Source organism: Vicia villosa, linkage group LG6 (genome assembly GCF_029867415.1).
Source record: "Vicia villosa cultivar HV-30 ecotype Madison, WI linkage group LG6, Vvil1.0, whole genome shotgun sequence".
NCBI lineage: Eukaryota > Viridiplantae > Streptophyta > Magnoliopsida > Fabales > Fabaceae > Vicia > Vicia villosa.
Window position 1 is genome coordinate 125,992,394 of NC_081185.1, and position 14,082 is coordinate 126,006,475.

The 14,082-nt window shown below is 30.9% G+C and overlaps 1 protein-coding gene across 1 annotated transcript; it reads left to right on the forward strand.

Moving 5' to 3' along the window:
• The first annotated feature begins 6,495 nt into the window (after nt 1-6,495).
• On the forward strand, nt 6,496-8,451 carry LOC131609893 (NAC transcription factor 47-like). Its single transcript, XM_058881711.1, has 3 exons — nt 6,496-6,729; nt 6,940-7,244; nt 7,453-8,451. Exons 1-3 carry the CDS (start codon nt 6,567-6,569, stop codon nt 7,990-7,992), a joined length of 1,008 nt encoding a protein of 335 aa, XP_058737694.1. The 5' UTR covers nt 6,496-6,566; the 3' UTR covers nt 7,993-8,451.
• The last annotated feature ends 5,631 nt before the right edge of the window (nt 8,452-14,082 follow it).

Here is a 14,082-nt window from a genome sequence, read left to right on the forward strand (position 1 = left end):
ATAAAGACTTTGCTTGATTCATAATTCATATGAGGCTTATTTCATCTGGTACTTGGTAGCATACTTGCTTGGTTTGTTAATCCAAAGGATGGGAACTCTACATTGACTTATTTATGTCAAGTGTTGGATTCTTGTTGGTTAGATCTTTCCTTACCTTATATTTTATTTTATGCTTTTAGGATAGTCCCTTCATCTCCTCCCATCTTCTTAAATTTTCAAAACTTTTCTCTCTCTTTTTCAAAATCTTCTTATGTTTGCAAACCCTTTAAATAAAATTTTCTTTGATATAACTTTTTTTTCAAAAATATTTTTCCCTTTGTGGCTTTTCTTTTAAAATCCTTTTCTAAAAAAGTTTAGGCATGAGTAATCATTATGGTAAAGATGTAATCCCCTAATATCTTGATATTGATTGATATGATTGATTTTTTTCTACTTGAAAGAGTTAATTAGTGGCATACTTGTTGATTTTGTCCAAGTTGGAGCCCTTCTTTCACTTGTGATGCAAAGAATCCATCTGTTCTCATATTCGAGTATGATTAGCTGAGTTTTCTCCCATATGATGACAAAGAGTCTATCCAATTTTAAACAAAACTTTTTGTTTTCCTTTTGAATAGAACTACAAATGCTTTGAATTATCCATTGTACTCAATAGGTATGTAGGCACAAAATGTGCCGAGCATAATTTTAAAACCAAACCAAACTTTCTTTTGCATACAATTTCTTTTACACAGATATACAAAAAGGTTCCTATGGAGTACCACTGATGTGAAGGGTGATTACATCTTCCCCTTGCATAATCAACCCCCATACCTAATATCTATGTGTTGCTTTAAAAATTTCTTTAGGTTTTATTTCGCTCTTTTCCCATTTTCATTGGAAACAATAAAGCGCGGTGGCGAATTTTATTAAAATAATGAGTCAAGTCAATCAATGGTTTTGGTTTCAATTTTTCCCCGCTACACCTTATTAGGGTTTATATTAGGTTTCTTCCTCCTAAATTTATTTGGCCTTTCATCACCTCTTTTGTACTTTGAAGGTAACATTTCTTCTATGTCAACCACATGTCACATCTCTGGTCCATTAATAAGACTATATTAAAATTATACCATGCTATATAAGTTTTCTTGGATTAATAATCATTCACAATGTATTTTGGATTTTGTTTCCTATACCCTAATTCAGATACCGTATGTCTACAAGGGATGCCTAGTAATTCCCCATAAATTACAAGTACCATTTCTTTTCAAAGTGTCAACAATGAAACTATGCTTGGTATGAATATGTTCAACCTTCAATGGTATTTCACCTAACCAGTTTGAAATCCAATTACCACTAAGTTTATCCTCCTTATCTAATCTATACCTAAGTTTAGGCATTATTCTATGTTGCCACCTATCAACCTTTTCTCTTAAAGTAGAATTCTTATTCATTAAGTAATTTCTTATCCATTCACACATGGTTAAAATTGGTTTGTCTCTAGAAACTAAAATTATGCTATTAAAGGCTTCATACATATTATTCAATAGTACATCGCATTTTAAAAAAAAAAAAGAATGCTTAAACCATTTATTGGTAGGTATTTTGGATATCCACTCCCAATCCTTCACATTAATAACCTTCATTTCTTTCATCTTAACATCCCAAGCTTGTAAATGTGTTGCTTTAGCAGATCCCATCATCAAGTCCCTAATGAGTGTACCTCCCCCAACCTTCTTTTTGTAATTGGCCTATAAATGTCTAAGACAAAGCCTGTGCTCATCCATTTAAAACATTTCTTCAAATACATGGATTAATCCCTGCAAAACAATAAAAATTTAAGAAAAAAAATAACACTTAAATAACATGAATAAAAAAGAACATTTAAATAATAGTAAATTACCCTTTGTTAGTAAGAAATGAAAACCCATATTTTATCTTGACCTATGTCCTCCAATAGTAAAGTAAGAAACCACGTCCATGACTCTTTTGTTTTAGTTTCACAAACACCAAAAGCTAGGGAAAAGTATTAGTCATCTGGATCTCTATGGACAATAATAAGAAGAATACCTCCATCCTTAGCCTTAAGTTGACATCCATTAACTTTTATAAATGGTCTGGAAGTTATTTTGAAACCCTTCTTAAGTACATCAAAGCCAAAATAAAAACTACCAAATCTTGGAAATAGTGTTACTCCAACCCTTTCCATATTAATCTTACAAGTATCCATAATATTAATCCTCCTCAAATCTGCAAAGTTCCTCTATAACAAATTGTATTGCTTTTCTACATCACCCTCAATAATGTCTTTTGCTATTTGTTTGTACTACAGAGAAATTCCTCCTAATTTTAGACACAATCTCATTTGCAACTTCATCATAATCTAACACAACATCACTTCCTTCACCTTGTTCACTTCACATTTCATTTCACTATAAAACTTATAAGCCTCATAAACATCACTATCATTGACTATTCTTTTGTAGTCATCCTCATAATTTTTATACCATCCTAACCTATATTTTGATTTATCAATATCACTCTCTTAATATACCGGTATATCCAAAGATGCTCCATTTATCAGGATCTATGTCTTGTATTGTATGTTGACGTACCCCTATGTAATACAATACACAGTATGTAATAAATTGACCATCATAAGGAAAATTCCCTATAAAACTCATCCATGTAAATTATACCATTTTATTACACATGTCAACCACCTATGTATTTTGACCCTACCAAAAAAGACACAACAGAGAAATGGAAAAAGTAGATAACAACACTGAACAGATTCAAACAATACTAATATAGTTTATTTAATACATACTCCATTTCAAGAACAACACAAGAAACAAAGGAAAGGAAAGGAAAAAACTTTACCTGCTTACTCAAGTGACAAAACACAGTTCTTGCTGCAGTAAAAAAATGTTGTTCTCGAACGTGGATACTTTTTGTCTCCCTTAGTGAATCATTGATCTCTTAGTGAATCGTTGATGTGGGTTTTGGTTTCTTAGAAACCCTAAATGTGAAGGACGATTTAAGAAATGAAATTTAGGGGTCGGCATGGGGGATTAAGCCATATCACTTATGCGAAATGTCCAAACATTTTCCTTCTAATCATTTGTGAAATGAAACTTAATGTTTGAGACTAATACTAAAATAGTTTTAACTTTCTAGGATTATTTAAAAAAATATATGGACGAATAAACTCGCTAACTTACATGGACGATTGATATATTTAAGCCAAGTAAAAAATGCTTATTCTCCATCTCACTTCTATAAAGAATATCACGAAAATAAAATGAGAAATATTTCTTCTTCATCTTACTTCCATGATCATAATTCTAGTTTGAAATCTAAAGATAATATGTGTTCCACTAATGTAACGCCCCGATTTTTATTTTAATTATTTAATTAAATTAATTTGTGTATATGAGTGATTTAGCGTGTTTATATGATTTTAAATATTTTAATTGAATTAAATTGAATATTTGCTTTATATGTGTGGGGTGTAGTGAGATGGTTGAAAAGAATAGAGTAGTATGGTGATAGTGTAGAAGTGGTAGAATAATTAAAATAATAGTGTTTTAGTTTTTAAATGAAATGATGTGAGTAGTAGCATTTTTAGTGAATTTAATTATTTTATTTTACTTTTAGAGATAAAATAATAAGAATGGAATAATTAAATATAGCAAATAAAAGAGGAAGGCCATTGTTGGGTTTTTGTGAGAAAGTGAGGATAGAAAGGTAAATTCAAAATTTAGAAGTTTTGTTATTATAATGAGAAAGTTAGAGAGTTATGGGTATTTTTGACGGTACATAGAAAATTTGGGAGAAAAAAGAAAAAGAGGATAAATGCAAGAAGGGAGAAGAAGAGGGCTTAGGAGAGAAGAACTCAAGGAACAAGGTACTTTTGCTGGAAATCTAAGGTAAGGGGGGATTGTTCATCTATGGGTTCCTGAATCATGAAAGGGTATAATGGTTTCCCTTAACTTCCAATAGGTTTTGATTCTTACAAATTGATGATAATCTGTTAAATATATGATGCAATTTAATTTGTTTTTATGTGGCATGAATGGATGAGAAATTGTGTTTTACAGCTATGATATTTTATGTTCATGAACTAATTGGTTGAATGATGAATGCAGATGAAATTGGATGTTTTAGGGTATAAATATAACTGAGTAATTCATGATGAAACTGATGTCAATCTATGATAAATTGTGAATTCGATGTTATAATCACAGGATGATTGTTGTATTTCGAATTCTGAGATAAGGGGTTTTTATTGAGTCGAAATTAAAAATCAGATTCTGGTTTTTGCAGGTCTATGCGTCCTCGCTTAGTAGTCGTCGCTTAGCGAGGGAGGGTCTCAAGGAGCGAGACACTCCGGCAGAGAAATTCTTTTGATTTTGTTTTTATCATAACTTTTGATACATAAGTCCAATTGAGACACCATTTGAAGTGTTTGAAAGCTAACACGCAGGGCTACCTTCAATAGAGCATGGCTTCTTTACCTATTAGAGTTGATATATTGAGTTTGTAATCGGCAGTAGATGCTTCCTCATACATGTGTGTGGCTTCTAGAGCTCATTATGTGGTGTTACATGATCATATATTGAGAGATAGTGAGATATATGGTATGAATCTTGATTTCGATATAGCTTTAAATGGTCTTAGTGTTGTGATTCTCGATTTTATCCTTAGCGAATTTACTAGAAAGAACATTGTCCCTCCTAAAGCACACCATATTTTGGCGAGTGCTCTTTTTAGTAAAAGTGTTCAGGACATGGATGTAAACTTTAAGATGGTTAAAAAATAGAAAGTAGATTTTGGTAGTTTGCAAGCACCACATGCTTAAGATTTTCTCCTTGATATCCCTATTGACGATTTAGGTCAACTTATGTCCCCGGTAGAGTAAAGTACCATCCTTAAATACCGACTTATTATTCCCTTATTTCCTATTGATGAGGTTTGTCGTGTTTGCCGCAAGGCGTGCTTGGATACAATTGGAGAGCATGTTATTCACTCAAGGAGCTTTCAAGATTCAAATACCGACATGACTTTGTTAAGAATGTCCTATTTGATATATTTAGGCGTGTATGAGTATCTGTTAAGAAAGCGGCGCCTGTGAATTTCTTAACTTGCTTACAGTAGGGGGTCGACTCTTAGGCTACAAAATGTTCTGGTGTATGGGTAGGTAGGATGGAAATGTGCACATGTAGACTTGATCGAAGTTTTCCCACAGCTGGGATTGAGGACTGAAGGTTTTATTGTGAGACAGACAACTTTTAAAGTTGCTTCATGTAAAGTGGTCAAGTATGAGAAAGCGTGTTCCGATAATCAATACTCCCTCCGTCTCACAATAGGTGTTCTCTTTGAGATTTTCAATTTTTTTAAGAAAATGATTCATTATGTTGATTTCAATGATAAAATGAGTCTCATTTACTAAAATAATCTTATTAATAATAGATAGTGAAGTACTTAAATGAATTAAAATACAATAAATAAGCGTAAGTTTAAGGAAAGAAATAATAAATATCACATTGGTATTCTAAATGGACAAATAATTTGAGACAAATAAAATTAGAAAAGATGACATCTATTGTAAAACAGGATGAATATGTTTTTATACCATTTACCTTTGATACTTTTGATTTTCTAGCCCAACAAGCACTGAATCTTTTACGGAGTGTAACAAAATTCATGCATAACAATTTTGTGTCACATATCACCATAAATAAGTATAATTAAGAAGATTGATTTTACCATTCAAAATAAAATAGAGACTTGAAGTGATTCTAATACCACCGTACAACATCAATTATGAATGAGATGAACATGCATTTAAGCTTACTTTATCTCATAGAATCATTTCCTACATATACATAACACGGCAGCCACTTATAGTAGGCTTGTTCGAAGAGGATAGAAAAATAGTTGCAACCTAAATAAATAACTTAGTGCAATTAACATAACTAACTTAATGAAAAAGTATCTCTTAGAAAGAAACATAATGGCTAGTAAGATACATAGATTAGTTTTCAATAAAATCCAAACAAAAATAACATTTGAACTTAAAAATGTTGCTTGTTTTTTCATGTGGTCAAAATTTGTCATTATATAAATCTTACTCACATGTGTTCAATAAAAAAACTTTTTTAGATTAGTTTTTAAAAATGTTCCAATTATTTATTGTGTGATTTAATTAAATATTTTATCTAAAATACAACAACAAAAATTGGAGTGAAATAAAATGTGAATTTTCTTTTATTGAAATATAATATTTGAAAAAACTAGTTTAAATATCTTTTTGTGAGCAAGGATTGGGTTTGTCATCCATCCACCGTTTTCACATTGCTTCTATCCATCTCTTTAAAAATGGACCCCACTTTTGGAAAATCATGGTTCTTGGAACTCAACTTATTTTTTCCTCATTCATACCCCCTAGCCCCCTTGGCCTAATCTCTTCCCACATAACGACAAATTTCCCACAACCATAAAACCCCTTCCTTTCTCCCAATCCCAAAAATTTCAATCCTCTCTCTCTCTTCTTTCTCTCTCTTCACCAAACCCCTCAACAAAACATGGCAACCCCACAGTCCAATCTTCCCCCAGGTTTTAGGTTCCATCCTACTGATGCAGAACTCATTCTTCACTACCTTAGAAAAAAAATTGCTTCCATTCCTTTACCTGTTTCCATCATTGCTGAAGTTGATATTTACAAATTAGATCCATGGGATTTGCCAGGTTTCTAAAATTCTACTATTACACATCTTTCTCCACTTTATTTTTTATCTATTAATCCAGACGAGTTTGAATCAGCGCCTCTTATATCAAGCACATCTAATAACTGAGCTAATATCTGAGCTGGTTTAACGAAACTTTTTCTCTCTCTATTATTTAATAATGTGTGATGTGGAATGTTAATTAATTTTTTTTTGTTGTTGTTATTTTCAGCTAAGGCTTTGTTTGGTGAGAAAGAGTGGTACTTTTTTAGTCCTAGAGATAGAAAGTACCCAAATGGTGCAAGGCCAAACAGGGCAGCTGCTTCAGGGTATTGGAAAGCCACTGGAACTGATAAGACAATAGTTGCATCATTGCCATGTGGAGGAAGATCACAAGAGAATATTATTGGTGTCAAAAAGGCACTTGTTTTTTACAAAGGAAAACCTCCAAAGGGCATTAAAACTAATTGGATCATGCATGAATATCGCCTTGTTGATAATAATAAACCAATTAAGCTCAAAGATTCCTCCATGAGGGTAAGCGTCTCTAAATTGTGGCCGTGTTAATAGTAATTCGCATAATCACATGCACGATCAATCGCAGTTAAACAAAAACATCAGATGTCATATAATGTCTCGGATTGACTACAATGACATTTGGTGTTTTTATATGACTGTATTCGTGGATGTTTTTAAAAATATATATTTTGGATTAATGATGTTGTTGGTATTATTGTTTTTGCAGTTGGATGATTGGGTATTATGTCGAATTTACAAGAAATCAAAATGCGCGCTATCACCAACCGAATCAGAAACAATGATAGGCGAAGTCGAACACCCGGAGGAGGCGCAATTCAAAGAAACTCTTTTCCCCATCACAAAAAACACGCCATCTCCTCATCAAAACACACTCATGTCACAAAAATCAGTCTCTTTCTCAAACCTATTAGATGCTATGGACTACTCCATGCTAAGCAGTTTCTTATCAGAAAACCATTCAAATCCATCAGAAATTGGATCAAGTTCAAACTTCAACACTGAAAACTTTAACCAACAGCAACAATCTTCCCAAAACAACAATTACATGTCACAAAACAAGAATCCTTTAAAGCACCATCTTTCAAACATAGATGAGGACAACATGTCATTGTACCCATCAAAGAAGTACTTGAGTTCCTCTTGCAATTTCTCTAACATCAATACACAATATGAAAGCTACCTCATGAAGCAATCTTTGATGAATCAGCAATTGGTTTTAGGTCCTCATCATCAATACCAAGGATAATAATCCAAAATACCACAAAAAAAACTAAGTGGTATTCAAAAAAAATAATTAGAAAATTCAAATAGTTAAGTAAAATTTCTAGAAGTTAACCCCACCAAAAAAACACCAATGGGGTCATTAAGTATAAGAATTACTAATTTTCTAGTACTAGTACACAAAATAGTGTGTTTTATTTTTTTTTTGTGTTATTTTTTAGTTTGTGCTAGGAATTGAAGGATGGATTAGGACTTGTTTGGTAGGGGAGTCAAAAGAAAGATTCTGCAATTGAAGACTCAATAAATTGTGAAAAGAAAATATTAAAGTTTTATGACCAATTAAAATAGTCGTGTACAAAATGTTGATTTGTCCATGTATTGGGTTTGGCAACTTAGCTTTATAATATATACTCTGTAGATAAGTATTGTACTCATTGTGATTGTATTTTTGCCACTTTATTCCTTATAAAACAACATTTATTCACATACTTTGAACCATTACATACGTACATTATTGAAGCAATATGAATTGAACAAGTAAATAAATAAATACACAGTTTTCTTTGACAGATTTAAATAAATATATTAATTGAATTAATATTCAATTAAAAATATAAAGTTTACCTTTCCTTACAAAATATAAACATGCATAAACAATACCAATAGGGCAAGAAATTATAGGCGTGGTTCTTTATATATATATTTATATATATATATATATATATATATATATATATATATATATATATATATATATATATATATATATATATATATATATATATATGCAACTTAATTTGTTTCTATAAAAAAATACCCTTTCACGCCAGCTTCGTAACATTCTTTCACTATTTTATTATCTTATCTTCCAAAAATTCAAGTTCAACTTATTTGTATACATTTAGACTTCAGAGTGTATAATAGCCAACTCGAGCATTGCTGCATTCACATTTTGTGATTACAAGAAATGAGATTAACCTTTTTTTAAAAGAAAAAGTGCCAGCGCTGCGGTGTGAAAGAGTTTTATAATTACTCTTCCATAATTTGAGTATATTTTTAATAAATAATAGTGTGATATGATTATATGACACTACCCAAAAACACTACCCAGAAACAACTAAAATTTATTCTACTAAGTAGTAATATTTATATGGATCAATTTTTATTGTAATATTTTATTTAAAATTATGCTTTTATTTAAATTGTTAATATCAACATTTTTGTAATAATTTTTTAATATTTTTTAAAATCTATTTCTATTTATAAATGTGTGATTTTTATCTTCTTACTACAAAATTTAAATGTTGTCTTTCTACATGTACGAATCACTTAAACCTATTTTTCATTATCTTGCCTATTATAGGTGTTATCCCAATGCACTCTCTTTTAAATATTATCATTTCCAATTTTATTATTTCTAGTATTGCTACACGTCCAACATAACATTATCATCTTTGTTACATTTATTCTATTCTTGTGTTGATTCTTAGCCGCCCAATATTTTATCATGTAAAACATCGTAGGTTTTATCGCAATCTAATTAAATTTTTTCTTCAACTTAAGTTATACTTTTGCATCTCATAAAACTGTCATGTATACCTATTTGAATTTAATGGTTTACATTCCATTCTATTTTGCCATTGTTTTTGTATTATGCACGTAAAATATTTAAACCACATAATTTATAAAATGATATAATCTTCAACTTTCACCTCAAAATTACAAATTCTTCTCCTTTATTGAGCTTACATTTCACATACACAAAAAATCAGTGTTTCTAACCTCACTTCCAAATTTTTAATCTTTCATTAAAATTCTCATTCGACTTTCAAATTAAAACTATATCATCTATAAAAGTACACATCTCATAATTAACACTTGGATGTATTTCGTAAATACATCTCAAATTAAAATATGAAGATTAAAGCTCAAGATTGAACTTTAATACAGATAATAAAAAATAAGTTGTCTCAGCATCCTATAACCCAGTGTTAATGGATACTCTCTGAGTGTAGTACAACTCTTTATCTCTCTATATATGTATATAATTTAATTTCTCGTTGATATTTATGCATAGATATTAATTATAAGAATAAATTTGATTATTAAACATTTGCAAAATTTTATCGATTTATTTTTAAGTAGTAACAATCATAAACTGTAAAGAAACATTAATTTAAATAAAACCTTTATTTTTTTGCTTTATGCACTCTAGTTTTTAGGAGAAAATTGCCTTAATAATCCAGAGTTCCTGCTGAGAGATCATAACACTGACTAAATATAGTTCTCACTAGAAATCGAACTCGGTATTCCCCGAACTTCGTCCTTAACCATTCAAATAAAACTTTAATTAAAAAGAGACAAACTTCTAGCAAATAGCTTATTTATGAGTTTATTAATCAACATCATGAACTCATGGGAGTCTCAATGATATTATTTTTAACAAGCTCGTTTAATGTATGCCTATAAAATAGTGGCTATAATTATATCTCATAGAAAGTACTGTAATATTTAATTAACTAGCATGTACGATGAGAGATTTTTTAAACTTAATCTAACTAGGATAACATCATCCATTTCGAGTGGATTCGCAATTACTAATTGTTTATTTTGTGTATTATTTTGGCATCATTATAATGTTCCATGAGGGTAATCCTTATCTATATAACTACTTCTCACGTGCTCTTGATTAATAATTAGTTATTATATGATCGAGTGGATTTTGACTCTTATAAAACATTGATCGAATAAAGACTAAGAATACAATGTGATTGCTTACTATGGTCACCAAAAACTGCAATTATTAATTTATATAGCAAATGCAAGGAAGAAAACAATAAACAAACGACGAAAAAGTTAGCACAAAAAACTAAAAAACGATAAGAGGTCTTTCTACAATTCACACTCACACGAAATAGTTGCAAACGTAAGCTAACAAACGTGTATGACTCAACAATCATGTATGAGAAGACTGGAGGATAAGGTGGTTAAAGTGTCCTCTGTATGGGATGGGAGATTCAAGTGGAGGGTGGTTTATAAACTATTGTATCAAGTTATGCTCCAATAAAATGAGGAATCTATTTGTCATTCCTTTAATTGTAGCTCAGTTAGCACTTGTTAGCTGAGTTAAGGAAACGGTTAGTCCAGGGTTTGAATCTTGGCAGCAGCATTTATATGTAAACAAGTTCTCGATACTTATAAATCAACAATTTTTAATTAAAAATGAATAAAAATTGTACATGCCATCTCCCCCATTTTATAATATTTTTAAAATATCTCAGATATTATTTATTAAAAAATTTTACCTTTTCTGGAAAAAAATTACTGTTACCAAAATCATAAAAAAAAATAAATTCTGGTACCTCTTTTTACGCGATACCAGAAATTCTTTGTTTTTAAAAAAAATTCGGTATCTATTTATCAGAAATTTCAAAATTTCTGGTGCAATTTACCGGAAATTTCAAAAATTCCGGTAATTTTACAAAATTCATTACTCCGTTCTTGAAATTTCACGAATTTTCGATAGAAAATTAACACTAAAAGTTTTAAAAAACCCATGTACAAACAGTACCGAAAATTACAAACAATTCATTAATTTCAATTTCATATTCCACTTGTATCGGAAATTGCAAACAATGTACCGGAAATTGCAAACACTTCGTTAACTTTCATACTCCACTTCTATTTTGATAAATAATAAGTATTAGAAATTGCAAACAATGTACCAGAAATTGAAAACAATGTAAGCAGTATCGAAAATTGCAAACAATTCATACATATCAAAAATTTAAAAAAATTCGGTACCGGAAATTTTAAATTTCCGGTATGTAACATCAGGCAAGGTAAATAGGTAAATTCAACAAAATTTTTGATATTTATATGAAATTTGTGATATGTATCGGAAATTTTAAAAAATCCGATATTTTACAGGAATAATTTGTTAAAAATGCACTATTTAGGAGGTGACATGTATAAAATGGGGGGTGGCATATTAATTTCTCCAATAAAATTATTTGAGTGGAGATGGGCTTTAGGTCCAATTATGCATGCATACTTCCTAAATGTATTTACACCCTTTTATTTTTAGATTTGGATTTTTATTTCTTCTTTTTATTAGTTTTTACTTAATTAAGTTTAATTTATTTATTTAGAAATTTATTTTTGTTTGCTTAGTCAATTTAGCTTTTTTTTCACCTACTTTAGTTTTTAGTCAGCCATTTAATTAGTAATTGGGTTATTTAATTTAGGTTATAAAAATACAAAAATTATTAAAAAAATGTCTTTTATTATTATTATTATTATTATTATTATTATAATTAAGAAAAATACAAAAATATTTTTATTCCCTTTTATCTAATTTTAGTAACTTGATATATTAGATAATTTCTCATTTAGGCAAAATTCATTAACAAACATCAAAAATCCAAAAAAAATGCTCTAATTCTATTCAATTAATTAAGGGAAAAGTATTCAAATGCCTCCACCATTATGGTGGTCCATTTGATGTACTCTTCTAACAAAAGTATTCAGATACTCTCACCTTATGAGGGATCATCTGATGTACTCTCCTAACAAAACACCAACCAATTCATTTTCTTCTGATTTTTGGCTTTACCTTTTCAGGTAAGAACATGTTAATTCTTTTCTACGACAATTGCGTGAGTCTCCAAAGGTCGAGCAGCAGTAGAATGCGAAATTAGCATCGTTCATTAAAAAACACAAACAAACCAAAACTTTTGAGCCGAACTACGGCGCTCTGATTCCTCAAAAGGGATACATAGGCATTAGGTTGCAGGGCCTAAACGAGCACAACTTTGTAAAGTCTTCCTTATTTTCCTTTTTTTTTCATACATCCCTTTTAGCATTAGGCTTTAAACTTATAGTTTAGACCCTTAGATTAGAACAAATTTAAGTGGATCCTATAGAGTACTATAGACGTGAGGGGTGCTAATACCTTCCCCTCACGTTACCGACTTCCTTACCCTCACTCTTGGTTATGATGACCATGTTCTTTCCCACTCTTATGTTTATTTAGTGTTTCATTTCCCTCTCTTGGGATAAATAACATTGATGGTGACTCTTCTTTTGCCTACCCATTCACGCCTACTAATGAAAATTCGAGACGCGACAAGTAGGACTAAACACATTGACATCAAACATCATTTCATTAGAGACCTTGTTGAAACCAAATTCATCACTCTCGAGCATGTTGATAACACTGAAACACACTATGTATTTGACTCGAATTGCACATGTTTCTTCTCGTTTTTAGTATTATTTTCTTGTGTTATGCTTGTTGTTATCTTACTTTCAGGTGCCATGATCATTTGGACCTCTCCTTGAAGAAACGAAGCTAAAAGGCCAAGAAATCAAGTTTTTCCATGAAGTTGTACTCATGGCATTCAGCTTGGCGTCCGCTTTAGGAGACGCCATGACGTGTCTGCCTTCACTCAGGGCACAACTGCCACGTTCCCACGATCTTCCCAATTTTCAAAGGTGGCTGGCGCCGAGCAGGGGTGGCGGCCGCCGTCTTCACAAAATGCAATCCCGGCCAAAAGGAGTTGGAGGACACTCTTGGAAAATCCTGCCTAGAGATTTATCTATAAATAGGAGTGCTCGTGTTCATTTGCTTCATCCAACTTAGTTCAAAACACCAAGCATATACTTACCATCTGTAAAAGAAATAATTAGTCACATTGAGGGATTGTTGCACAAATAGTTGTTGATTAGGTTGGAGCACTTTTAATCTTGCCGCTATTTTCATTCCAGTCGAATTTACTTTTACTTGTACAAGATTCAAGTCTCCATTTGGAGCAGGTTTTTATATTTAAGTTTGTTTTCGCATTTTACTTATTATTTGTCTTGGTCTAAGCTTGAATTCATTTTCTTACTCGCTTCTATTGTCAATTTAATATGATGAACTTTAACATGCTTATTTCCGTTTTCATGTCTGGCTAAATTTTTATAGGTTAGAATGTAAGGATCATCGTCACGATGATACTCCGCACAATGTATCTGTAGAAATACTTTAGGGGCTTTTTAACTTTTAATACAAGTTTTTTGTACAAAATTGTTTTGTATAAGATCGAAATTCGTCCAATATTCGAAGTTAAAC

Bases quoted from the DNA above. Each gene is read 5' to 3' on its own strand.
- LOC131609893 (XM_058881711.1), top strand. From the start codon at position 6,567: ATGGCAACCCCACAGTCCAATCTTCCCCCAGGTTTTAGGTTCCATCCT. The intron at 6,730-6,939 runs GTTTCTAAAATT...TGTTATTTTCAG, and splicing joins AGATCCATGGGATTTGCCAG to CTAAGGCTTTGTTTGGTGAG. The intron at 7,245-7,452 runs GTAAGCGTCTCT...TTGTTTTTGCAG, and splicing joins TCAAAGATTCCTCCATGAGG to TTGGATGATTGGGTATTATG.